Source organism: Hevea brasiliensis, chromosome 10 (assembly GCF_030052815.1).
Source record: "Hevea brasiliensis isolate MT/VB/25A 57/8 chromosome 10, ASM3005281v1, whole genome shotgun sequence".
NCBI classification, from domain to species: Eukaryota; Viridiplantae; Streptophyta; class Magnoliopsida; order Malpighiales; family Euphorbiaceae; genus Hevea; species Hevea brasiliensis.
In genome coordinates, this window is record NC_079502.1 from 95,431,077 (window position 1) to 95,444,499 (window position 13,423).

At 27.9% G+C, this 13,423-nt stretch overlaps 2 protein-coding genes across 2 annotated transcripts; both read left to right on the forward strand.

The window, feature by feature from the left end:
* The first annotated feature begins 951 nt into the window (after positions 1 to 951).
* Positions 952 to 2,114, forward strand: LOC110646842 (uncharacterized). Its single transcript, XM_021800417.2, has 2 exons — positions 952 to 1,514; positions 1,618 to 2,114. Exons 1-2 carry the CDS (start codon positions 1,073 to 1,075, stop codon positions 1,704 to 1,706), a joined length of 531 nt encoding a protein of 176 aa, XP_021656109.2. The 5' UTR covers positions 952 to 1,072; the 3' UTR covers positions 1,707 to 2,114.
* An 8,328-nt stretch (positions 2,115 to 10,442) lies between these two features.
* LOC110646854 (heat shock factor protein HSF24) lies at positions 10,443 to 13,025 on the forward strand. Its single transcript, XM_021800426.2, has 2 exons — positions 10,443 to 11,157; positions 12,101 to 13,025. Exons 1-2 carry the CDS (start codon positions 10,954 to 10,956, stop codon positions 12,773 to 12,775), a joined length of 879 nt encoding a protein of 292 aa, XP_021656118.1. The 5' UTR covers positions 10,443 to 10,953; the 3' UTR covers positions 12,776 to 13,025.
* The last annotated feature ends 398 nt before the right edge of the window (positions 13,026 to 13,423 follow it).

The following is a 13,423-nucleotide window of genomic DNA, read 5'->3' on the forward strand; positions in this document are numbered from 1 at the left end:
TTGATTGAATTTAACATGTGGAAGTCTACTTCGAGGATTGAAGCGCCAAAACCTAAAAAATCAAAAGTCCATTCTTATTCTGCAAATCAAAATTTGAAATTCTTTTTTCAAATTAGCCTTCAAATTCTATATATATTTAAAATATAAATTTGTAATTTAAAATTTAATTAAATATTTACTACACATTAAGGTTTTTTTTTTTAAATGTAAGTGAGAGGTGATTATTAACATGACGGTTGTCACTAAAATACAAATGTACGTAGCTAATAAGGTGCTTAATTTTATTTTTATTTAATGAAAGTTGCTTACCTATTATGTTTACCGCTACTGGGGCGTGACACATTGAGAGATTATTAAATTCGAAAAGTATAATTCATTATTCCGTCTCTTATACGATTTGTATGTCCATACGCATTGAAAGTGAAGAGATATTTAATTGGTCATAAATGATCTTTGATTTTCAATATGACATAATTGAGAGATAACCATAAATATAAATAAGACCTAAAATTGAAGCTTTTTAATTGAGTCAAATCTTAAAATTAAGTCAATTTTGGTAAAATATAAATTTATTAATAATTTTTTATTAACTTAATAAAAGATATGTTTATTAGTGTTGGTGTGAATAATTTGATATTTTTATATTTTAAATGAAGTTAAGTATTCGATTTTTATGTATGAAAAATATATCTATTAAAAATATTTTATCTTTTAGTGAGCTGACAAATGCGATTAAATTGATTTTGAAATAAGATTTTCTTATGAATCAAACAGAAATTATGAGTTATTAATTAAATTACTGGTAATATTAATGCTGTAAGAAAACAAAATCAAACAGCAACTTAAACTTCTAAAGAAAGGAAACGACAGCTCATCATGACATAGGCCAACCAAAATAAAGTCCCATTCCGACCCCACCACCTCACCACCATATAATCCACCCATTCCCATTTCCCCTTCTCTCCAAGTTTAAAATTTTTAACATTTTTTTCTTTTAGCCATAGCGCTCTCTAGCCCACCGGGCGAGGTCCTCCGGCCTCCGCCGCACTCCCCTTCTTCTGGGGCTGTGCCCATGTCCCTCCCTCAGTGTCACGCGCCACCACTCCCGCTAGCACAGCAGCCGCTTCCACCTCCAGCTGTACAACAGCAGCAGCTGCTGGGCCCATCACCATCGCTTTATAAGCAGCATTCTTGGTCACCGGATATTTACCGGGATGAGGCTTGGCTTAGGCGGAAAGGAAACTGCAAGAATCGGAGAAGCAAGAGCGTTACAGATGAAGATCTTGATGAGCTTAAGGGCTGCATCGAGTTAGGTTTCGGGTTTGACTCACCCGAGGTGGATCAACGGTTATCTGATACTTTGCCCGCTCTGGGACTTTATTATGCTGTCAACAAGCACTATTATGACACCATTTCCAAGTCAGTCACGGCAACGACCACGTCGTCTTTGTCCACGGCGTCTGACTGTGATTCGCCTTCTCCACTGGGCAGCCCCCATGCCATCTTCGGTCCAGGTATAAAGTTAATTTTATTTTAAATTTGTTTTTTAAAAAATAGCATGTTTGTTTGATTTTCTTCATGTGAGGAGTGATTGTTTCTTGGGAAAATGGGATGCAGGTGACAATCCACAGACGATGAAGACGAGGCTAAGGCAGTGGGCGCAGGTGGTTGCTTGTTCGGTGAGGCAATGTTCGAGTTCAAGCTAGGTGAAAATGATAATTGATATTGATATGCAGCTAGCTAGCCATCGATCAGGGTAAATGGGAACCAGACTAGAGTTCATCAAAGTAACCAAACATCAACATCAAGATTATTCATCAACTTGTTTGATAAGATAATGATTCCCCTTCCCACCAACTTTGTATATGTTTGGTCTGAGATATTTAAAGAAAAAGAAAAGAACAAGGGCGGGGTAGAAGAGGAAGAAGAAGAAGAAGATAGAGGATGAAGTAGAAGAAAGACAATGTGAAAATTAAATCATCTGGCTTGTCCTGTTACTGGATTGACTTTTTCTTGCTGTTCCTGTTTGATTTTCGCTTGTTTATTCCCTGTTTTGATCTGTGAAATGGTTAGTTAAATTAGGTGTTATATATAATATATATAAATTATATGCATATGTGAAAAGATCAAGAGTGATTGAACTTGTACCTTTGGCTTTGAAAAAACAAAAAGAAAGATGATTAAGGAAACATATAGCATAAAGCTTTTTCTTTTTCGCAGCATATGGGAATGAGAATCTGTCAAAAACTTGATAGATACAGCTTGTTTTAATCTCTTTCTTTCGTGGGTAGCAATCGTTTTCTTCCCTCCAAGGCAAGGTATACTAAAACCAAATCTCTTGCAACTTATCATTAGATCATAGACACGTAAAGCTTTTTAGTCGGTTCCTGATACAAGAAGCTCACGTTGATATGTTTTATTCATGGATCTGGAACTTACTAGAACGTAGGTAGAACCTAGGGTATGTGTAGAACTATGACAGTAGTAGTCGTCCATGAAAAGTGAAATTGATGAGATATATATGGGAAGGCAACTGGCCACTAAACTTGGTCTGCTCTCCTTTTCTAAAGGTATTATGTTATGGGACAGCTGACACTGTCAATCTGTGACTTGAAATCCCATTTTCAATAATCTCCATCAACTCCATAACTGATGTTATGAATTTGAATTTTAATTAAACTCAATTAAGAAAAATCTCCACAAGACTCCCAATTGGACCCTAGAGGTGTCTTTTTTCTTTGGAGAGGAGAGATATTCTCCGAAGTATTACTGGGTCATAGTTCTTCATTTGCGACCAGATGTGATCCATTTTGGCCCTATATGGACCCATTACCCTGGCCCTACGTAATGAATTCTTGAATTCCTACATCAAAGGGCTAAATTATGACCTTAAAATGTAATCATTTAGCCCAATAAATTTGGTCCAACAAACTTATTTTATTCATAAAATGAATTATAGCATAAATAAAATATTTATTCGCAATAATTAAAAATTTCATTAATTTATTGAATTTATACCACTAATTTAAAAATATTTATTTCTCATTATTACATATTTTAAAATATAATAAAAAAAAGTTATATACATAAATTACCCCATACATTTTCACTAAAAGTTTGATGGTACTCTAAATTTTACATCAACCTACTAAATACCCCAATTTCAAATTCTAAATCTCTTAAAAGAAAATTATAATAATGCTATTATGAGTAAGAACCATCATTTTAAATATATATATATATATATATATATATATATATATATATATATATATAAGTGATATTAGAGACTAATGAATGTTGAATAATAGGCATGGTTTGATTAGGCCCAAATTTTCATAACCCAGCTGTTTGGGTTAGGTCTAAATAACACAACTCGGCCTTTAGTTTTTAGATCTATACATATAAAGACTTAAATAATATAATTAAAGAAATAAATAAATATACGAAAGTTGATTTAGAATTTAATAGGAAAAGTAAATTAAGTATTTTTTGTTCAGAAAAAAAAAACTACATTATTTGTAAATGAGATTAAAAATATAAATATTTTAGTATAGAAAAATATAGACAATGAATATATTTATAACAATCCCGTTTACAAATAGTATAGACAAAAAAATTTATTTATAATTATTTATAAATAATAATTACAAAAAATTAGACATAATAATAATAATAAGAAGAAGAAGTTAAATTTAAAATTAAAAAGTCTATAACTATCCTATCTAATGTTTTATTTCTTCTAAAACAATTACAAACACCTTTTTTTTTTATTATGAATTTATTACTAAAATTTCAATGCGTAATTTTTATTTTTTTTATTTTTTTTTAATTTTTTTTTTTTTTTATTTTTCATTCATTTTATTTTATGAAATAACAAGATGTTATTTATATAAATAAGCCGTTGTTGTTAATATAAGTTGAACACTTAAACGAGCAATTAACAGAAGATTTCCATAAAATCACTTTATTTCATGAATTTGGTTGAGATCCTTCTTAATATTTTAATCCAGTCAACAAATGTGAACTCTGAATCGCCTAACCCACCCATGATTTTATTTTTTTTTAATTTTTCCCCAGGTACGATATGGCTGATTCTAGATAAGTGTAGCAAGTAAACTAGATCAATTGCTTTCCGTTGTATTAAAAAGGAAAATAAAAGAAACAAAAGTGGTGTCAAATATGATTTTGTTCTCTTCAGAGTCTCTATTTTTCTTACTTTTGTTCTTAATAATAATAATAATAATAATAATTTCGTCCCATATCATGCAAGTAGCCGCGCAAGAAGACATTTTTTTGGAACATTTTAGCCTTGGGAGCCATGAAGCCTCTTTCTCATGCTACAGAAAAAAGGTGTATTAGTATGAAATTCTTAAAGGTTTTACTTAATGTATTTATATTTCTAATTTTAGTTTTTACATCATTAGAATAATATAGCGCTTTAAAAAAAATTAAATTTTAATATTTTAATTTATAATTATGAATATTTTTAAATTAACCTTCACATGTTGAAATTAAACTCATCTGTTAATCAATTTTGAAAATATATTTCTTTACGTTAATTTGGTGCATTCAAAATAAATAATTTTGAAATATTCTCTAATAAAATTATATCTTAATTAATTAAAAAGTAAAACTTTCATCTGTATCAATTAAATTAATTTTATTTTTTAATTAATTAATTTTTAATTAAAGTTAAAGTATATAATTTTAGTATAATTGGTTCCGTGGGAATTTTTATGAGATATAAAGTTTAAATTTTAATTAAATAGTGAAATAAAAAAAATAAAAGCAGATGGAATACGAGCTGCATACAGTTCTTAAGAATTTCGAATCAAATTAAAAAATTATATTAAATTAATGAGAGACAATACACTCTTTTTACGCATAACATAAAAAAATTATTTTAAATATTAATTTTGTTTAGCATTAAATTTTAGAGTTAAGAAAAAATATTTCTTATTAAAAAAATATTTTAAATGATTTTAACAAATAATTTTATTATTTTAATATTTATATAATCACAATTACACATGTACACAGAAAAGAAGTGATGGTACGTTTGTTTGACCACAAATGTGATTTAATTTTGATGGCTTCTGTTTGTCTGCACTTTATATTGTTAAGACTCGAATGTTTATTTAATTAATGTTCTATAATTAAGTGCCTATACTTGACCATTTCGTTATTAAAATAGCTATCTACTGCTCTGCTTCCTTCAATGTTCATGTGGTCCTTGGTATATTATGGATAAATTTTGTTTTTGTTATTTGCAATAACAAGTCATCGACATGGAATGGAATTGAAAGTTTATATTTGAGGCCAAAAATAAATGATAAAATAATAGTAAATTATTTATTAGTGTCCTCCAAAATAAAGTTTACCACTTAAAATAACAAAAAATTATTTATTAATTAAGGTTTGTTTGTTTCATAATAATTTTTTTAAAATGTTTTTTGTATTTTTTAATATTTGAAACACTCAAAAAAATTAATCGACAAAAATTATTTTTCTAATCAAATAAAAACTTAAGTTATTTTTTAAAAAAATGACTTCTTTTGTTCAAAAGAAGAAATTATTTTTCACTTTTTAAATTTTGATAATTTTATTAAAAAATATTTATAAATAGATGAAATAAATATATATAATTAATTTAATATTATAATTAAATAACAAAAAATATTTTTATAGTCATAAAAAATATTTTTTATATATAAATTATTTTTTAAAAAACAAATGAAGCCTAAATTAAATTTAATAAAAAATTTCATACTTATAACCTTTTACACAATCATCTTAAAATTTGTTTATTAAATTATTATTCTTGAATAATAAATTTTTACTCTCAAAATTTATAATTGAGAAATATTAAAAATTATTAATAATATAAATAAAAAGAAGTTCTTTTAAAATTAATTAATAATAATTTAAAAAATTTTATATTGCATATAGAAAATTACTGGTTATTTCTTTGTTTTATATGCATATTTGGCCAGCTGCTCTGACAAAATACCTCTAAACAATATGTAATAAATTAGTTGAAGTTTGAAAAGATCAAATTAAGAATTTAAAAAGCTGCCAATTCAAAACTTCCAAAAACCAGAAAACGCACATCATCATCATCATCTCATCTGTGCATTTTTCAAAAGAGAATGTTCAGAAATTAGGGTTAGAAAGTCAATATCATCGGTGATTATCTTCCAAATTTTTGTGCCATTCCTTCCACGCTGCCACACATATGGAAAATCACACATAGTTTGGCAGTAATTTAAGAAAAAAATGGAGCAATCTGGCAGCTAATTTAATGCATAAATTTTAATTTAATATGCTAATTCAATCAAACCCTTCTAATACAATGACTTGTAATATGGTTCAATTTATACATAATTTAAAATGATTCTCAAATAATTTGCAAAATCTAAAGTTAATTTAATAATTTATATGATCAAATTTGAAATTGGTTTGTTCAAATTGATCTGATTAATCAAAATTTAATGAACATAACAATTATTTTGTTAAAAAAATAAAATTTTAATTATAAATAAACAACAATAATATGACACGAAATCGATGGTGTTACAATTCTTCAATTTCATAAAATTTAATCATAAAAATTAAAACTTTCACCATATTTTATAAGTATTAATTAAAAATTAAGATGATGCTTAATATAGCGTAATGCAATGAAATATAATTAATCATGCAATAGAATTAAAATTATAATATAATATAATATATTAAGCGTAATGAAATGGAATTAAAATTATAATATAATATAATATATTAAGCGTTATATTACTTTATTTGAAAATATAAAAATGTAATATAATGACCATTATAATCTCATGCACGTGCATACATATATATATTTTGATGAAATGTTATCAAATTAATAATAAAATTTAGTATAATAATATTATTTTATTAAATATTATTTTAATTTAAATTATCAATATTAAATTAGTGATAATGGTTGTAGTGAATATCATTTAAGAGACAGTGGTAGCTAGATAAGAGTGGTGGTGATAATGGCAAAATGGTGGCGATGATGATAAGGTGGGGTGGTGATAGTGTTGATAATATATTAAATAATTCAAATTATGTAATTATAATCATATCTGTTTTTATATATAATCATTATATTACTTAAAATGTAATTGAATGTATTATATAATTATCATTTAATTATATCAAAATTTTTTGTTATTAAATAAAATAATTAAATATATAATATAATTATAATTACATTATAATTTTGATTACGTCTTACTAAACATGGCATAAATTCATACAAAATATATAACAACATCAATCATTGAACTTATTGGGGATAGCATTAGATATTTAGTATTTCTGTTGAAAATTGTTGTCATTGACACATGCCAATACTAGACCCTTAGTAGAACATAACCATGTGAAATCATGCAAAAAGAAGGAGACATGAATTCAAAGGTAAGTGGTAGTTGATGACTTATGTTGCAGTTTGGTATATTTTGTTTTCGTAGGCCTCTCATCGCACGACTCTATTATATAATTTTCCATGAATTGGCATGCATAGCTTGGGCCTTGAATGCAATTTTCTTGGAAAAAATTGACCCTTAATATCAAGAATTGCACAAGGGAACAAGTTAAGTTGGTGTCCATCGAAGTCGATTGCTAAACAAGTTTTAGTTGATGATCTTAATTTCTACTTTAACTTGCAATTTTGGGAACTTATGCTTGTGTAGATTACAACATGGGTAAACTACAACTTTCACCATTCTTTCTTTCTTTCTCTCTTCTTTTCATTTACATTTTAGTGATCTATCATGATATGTTTCAAATGTGACGCACTAATTTCAAATTTATGATATAACAAATTTATATTTTATTAGTGAGATATTTATTTCACATATAAAAATGTTTTATAAACTAAAAAACTTAATTCAATTTAAATAATTTTAGGTATAAATGACTCATGAATTGTTAAAATCAAAGTTAATTAATGTCAAAATTTAATGATCATAAAAATTTTTTGACTAAAATTAAAATTCACGGAATTTTTCAATTATTTAAATTTAGTGTCTGTTTGATATTGTGGTTTGAAGAAAAAAAAACTATTTTAAATGTTATTAATAAAATCAATTTGAAAAATTGTTTTATTACTTTAGTGTTAATTATTAAAATATATTAAATTTAATTTTAAATTATTTTTTAGTATTATCTAATTAATATATTTAAAAAATAACTTTTTTTAATGACAGCTTCAATGATAACATCAAACAGACCCTTAATAAAAAAAAAAAATAACCATAAACAATGATTGATTAATGTAAAGTATGTGCTTTAGTTCAACAATTGATAATAATAATAATTGCTTATACAAACTCAAGCATTTTTCATCTATTACAAAGCAATTCAACTTATAGCCGTTTAAAGTGAATTAAGATTCTTCATAAGAAATCTTCATCCCAATTAACTAATTAACTCTTCATTTTCGATCCATTGCAAATTCTCTTTTAATATTAAAAAATTAAGACAACAAATAAATATATATATTGTCTTATTTTCTTCCCTTATGAATCTTAATTTGAAAGCGAATGTTTTTATTTTTAGACTTTGATTGAATTTATATGTATAACAAAGAGAAAAATGACTAAACATAATTTTACCTTAAAAGTTAGTTTAACAAAAGAAAATTTATTCAATTCTTATATATAGAAAAAATACTTTATCTAAAATTAATGTGAGACAGTACATCCCTTCACACCTATGATGAATATTTGGAGAATGAAATTTATAAATAAATATATTTGTGAGTAGTTCAATATTAAAATAGGATAAACTTTGATACCATATTCAATATACAAAAATGAATTCCAAGAATTAACATGATTTTTCTGTGTAAAATATAATTAAGTTTTCATTGAAATAAATCATTTATAAGTAAAAAGATTAATTAAAATTTCACACAATCATATTTAATTTTATTTTTTATTTTTTTAAATTAAAAAAATTAAAATTTTCATTCTAAATATAAAAATTCAAAAAAATCGTTTGAATTAAAATAGGGTTAAAGGAAAAAAAGGTTACAACTTTGACTGGCTAGGTGATTTTTATATTTTTTTTGTGGTGAGCATTTTGGTCAAGTGGCAAGACCAACCCCAGATAAGGATGAAGAGGAAAATAAACAGATATGAGCACAGCGAACGATTAATAGCTACAACCAATATAAAATAAACAAGAGAAAGTCTAGTAATGATGGAAAGAAGCAGCCATACTTGGAAATTTTTTAAAGAAAAATATTTTTTTTATTAAAAAAAATTTTATTGTTGTTAGATTTACTATTATAAGAGTTTATATTATTAATGAATTAATGTTTAGTAAATAATTTAATTCAGTTGGATTTAATTTTATTGCTCATCTTCATATAATTCTATCTTTTAGTTATTTGATTATTTTAATTTTATTTTTTTAATGGCCAATTAATTGTATAATTATAGTTCAAATTCCATATTTTCTTTATTAGTGTCCTAAAATTAAGATAGTGGCCACCTAAAATACCCTAATTGGTTAAGAAAAAGGTTAAGCCAGGTGCAGTTGAAGAAGATAAAGGTGCTAAAAACTAGTCAAAAGGTCTATTTCTTGCAACCCTGTTATAGTCTGTTCTTGATGCTGGCTGCTTCTAAAATGTAAACAGTGAAAAAAAAGAGAGGCACGCACATGATGTGCATTCTTTAGAAACGTATCAGAAGCTTCCTTCTCCAAGAAACGAACAAGAAAATGTCGTCGCCAATTTCCCATTAGAATACTCCCAAAATATATTCTCTCTCATCATTTTCCTCAACAAAATATAAAGGGTGTTGATTCTCTCTCTCTCTCTCTCTCTCTCTCTCTCATCTATTTGTCCAATTACTTTGAATATCAAAGTGAAATTAGAGATGGCAGTAAATGGTGTTCTTGTGAGTATTTAATTTGATTGGATTTTTATATAATAAATTTAGAATATATATAATTAAATTTGAGATGAATTTAAATTTAAAATTTAATATTTATGATGGGTTCAGATTATATTTAGATTTTACACGTTGAATATTTAAATTTATTTATATAAAAATTTAATTAAATATAAAAAATATATATATTTTTTATAATAATATTTATAAAATTTTATATATTTTATTTTATATAAAATAAAATTAAAATATTTTATAAAATTATTAAATTTTAAAATATAAATTATTAATAAAAATTAATTTATATATATATTATTAATTAAATATATAAAATTAAATGAATTTAAATATTTTTTAAATAATAATAATTAAATTTAAAAAAATTTAAATAATTAAAAATAAATTTTAATTAATTTTAAAATAAATTTAAATTTTAAAAATATTATTAAATATAAATTTAAATCAAGTAATTTCCGTATACATCTTATTCATTACCATTCATCTTTTTTCTTAGGTTTATTAAATTTCTCAATTGTTGTTTCTAAAAATTTCTAGAACCCACCTCACTTAATTTCTCTCTTTGTCTCTCCTCCTCCTCCTCCTACTTTCTTTATAAAGTCCCGTACACGAAACCATAAGAAAAAATATTTCCGAGGGGATTCTGAGAGAAGTTATGGTCTCGGGCTTGTGGGTTTTTACTCAATCCATAGAATTCATCTTGGCAGCTCACATCCATGGAAGCAGATAGACAGAAGCTCTGTGATAATCTTGTTGGTTCTAAATTCTTTCTTTCTGGATTCTATTGCTGGGGTTGGGAATTCTTGACTGCTCTCTTGCTTTTTAGTTGCTCTATCTAAATCTAATTCAATCCCCAATAAATAATACACTTAAGGGATCTTTAATTTTCTTCCATATTTAGTTACTCTTCATAGATACATAGATTTTTTTTTTTTCCTTTCTCCTTTAGATTTCTGTTTCTGTTCTTGGGTGGGTTGGTGAGGGGTAAATCGGGAAAAAAATGGCGCAGCGGTCGGTTCCGGCGCCGTTTTTGACGAAAACTTATCAGCTGGTGGATGATCCGAGCACTGATGATGTGATTTCCTGGAATGAAACTGGCACCACTTTTGTGGTTTGGAAAACTGCAGATTTTGCCAAGGATTTGCTTCCTAATTACTTCAAGCACAACAACTTCTCTAGCTTTGTTCGTCAACTCAATACCTATGTAAGTATCACCCTCTCTTTTGCTTACCATATCTATGAATTTTTCTTGTCTCTATGGATTCATTTGAGCTTGAACCAATAATTATTCTCCTTTTTGCATGTCTGTGTCCTATGTAGCAATTCATTTTTTAATCTGAATATTGGGTAGTGATTAGTTTTCAACCATGGAAACGTTATCTATAGATTCCTTGATTTTCCCAGCAACCAAACAATCCATTTGATGCTTAAAAAATTTCTTCAATTTTGGTTTGTTGATCAAAGGATCAGAAATGGTATGAACAAGGAGCATATGAGAGTTAGTGTGATGTCAAATTTACCCCTGTTTAGACAGGGCAACTGATATTAGGTGAGGGATAGAATGGTCTTTTGAATGCGCTTCTCGTCTGTGAATGTACGTGGAGAGCTACTTGTATGCATGTCAGTGGATACAGCTGTGCATGTGGGTCCTATGAATCATTCTAGGAGTTTCGTCATAATATAAAAGGTCAAGATGTATAGAGCTTCCTTCGTCCACGTTGATTTTTACTCGAAATCAAAGATAAACTTGTTTTTATGAATTAAAATATTAATGAAAAAAATAAATAAATTTTGTATCATGTGATGCTTAGATATTGCATAAAATTAAATATTAAATTTAAGATAAAAAAGGAAAAGACTTTTATAATATGTAACAGAGGGAAGTAAAAGAAAAGAGGGGAAGTCGCCAAATTTCAATTGCGTGCGCAGAGAAAAAACCTCTTGCCTTGCCTAGTTCAATTCCGTATCCAAAACACAGATCTCCTTCTTGGCTGCGCCAACGCCCGCGCCCATTTTCAAACCTAACCCAAAAACCGCGTGGCACGCGTTTTTCTTCCTAACCCTGCTTCCATCAACCCAACGAGACTCGTTCGCAATTTCTAGAAATATTTTTAGCTAACTGCCTCCTGTTTACTGTTTTACTACAGGGCTTTCGAAAGATCGTGCCAGACAAATGGGAATTCGCCAACGAGAATTTTCGACGAGGACACAAAGAGCTCCTCTCCGATATCCGTCGCCGGAAAACAGTAACTCCTACGCCAACTCAGACTCCAGCTGCCTGTAAGTCTGGAGCAGGTGGAGGATTAGCCACCTCCCCCTCTAATTCTGGTGAAGATCTGGGATCCACGTCCACGTCCTCTTCGGATTCGAAGAATCCGGGATCAGTGGAGACGGCAGCGACGATGACAACGCAAGTCGCCGACTTATCGGGTGAGAATGAGAAGTTGAAAAAGGACAACGAGAAGCTGAGCTCGGAGTTGGCGCAAGCTAAGAAGCAGTGCGAGGAGTTGATTGCTTTCTTGACTGAGTATGTGAAGGTGGGGCCTGATCAGATCAGTCACATCATGCGTCAAGGAAGTTGCTGTGGGTCCACCCTTAATGGATTGGTCAGCGGGATGGCCGTGGGGGCTGATGATCACGATGATGACGACGAAAAAGATTGTAAAAACGACGACGGAGAAAATGGTGGTGGTGGAAGTGGCAAGAGTTTCAAACTGTTTGGTGTTTTGCTGAAAGGGAACACGAAGAAGCGGGGTCGTGCTGAGAATCTTGGGTTTACTGGGCCTGGGCCCCATGCAAAGGAAATTAAGATCTGCAACTGAACAACTAGGAGGTGTTCATGGTAAGATCCATGCGCCTGCGTGCTGCGTGCTGCCTGCCTCTGCACCTAATATGAAGATAGAGGGTATCAGAACAAGTCTCTGTAATCGTCGACGTATCATCTGTAATCTAGTAATTGTGTTGGGAATGTAATAAAGGTGGATCTTATATGCATATACATGTGTAAGTGCATGTGTGGATGTATTTGTTTCTTATTTGCAATAAAATTTATGTCTTAATATATAATTAAAATTCTTAATTTTATTAATTGTATGAGAAAAATTAAAGGAAAATGATGTTTTTGAAGCGTTAACTGAATGCATGAGAAAGAACAGAATATTTTGTTTGGAAGCCTAAATTATATGGTTAGAGTGAATCATTTTTGTTTGATAAAAGTAAATAACTTTTTCTTATTTATTTTGCAGGTTTGATATTTAATTATTTTACATAAAATATGGGAATTGTTTTTTTTTTAAATTTATTTTTCATATTTTAAAAAGATTATAATTTTACGTAATCAAAGTTTAAAGAATTTCTCTTTTTGTTTTATTATTTAAAGATTTTAAAAAGTATGGGTGATTAAATTTATAATTTAACTAATTCAGCAAAAAATAATGTTAAAGTTTTTAAGTTTGAATTTATTAATTTTT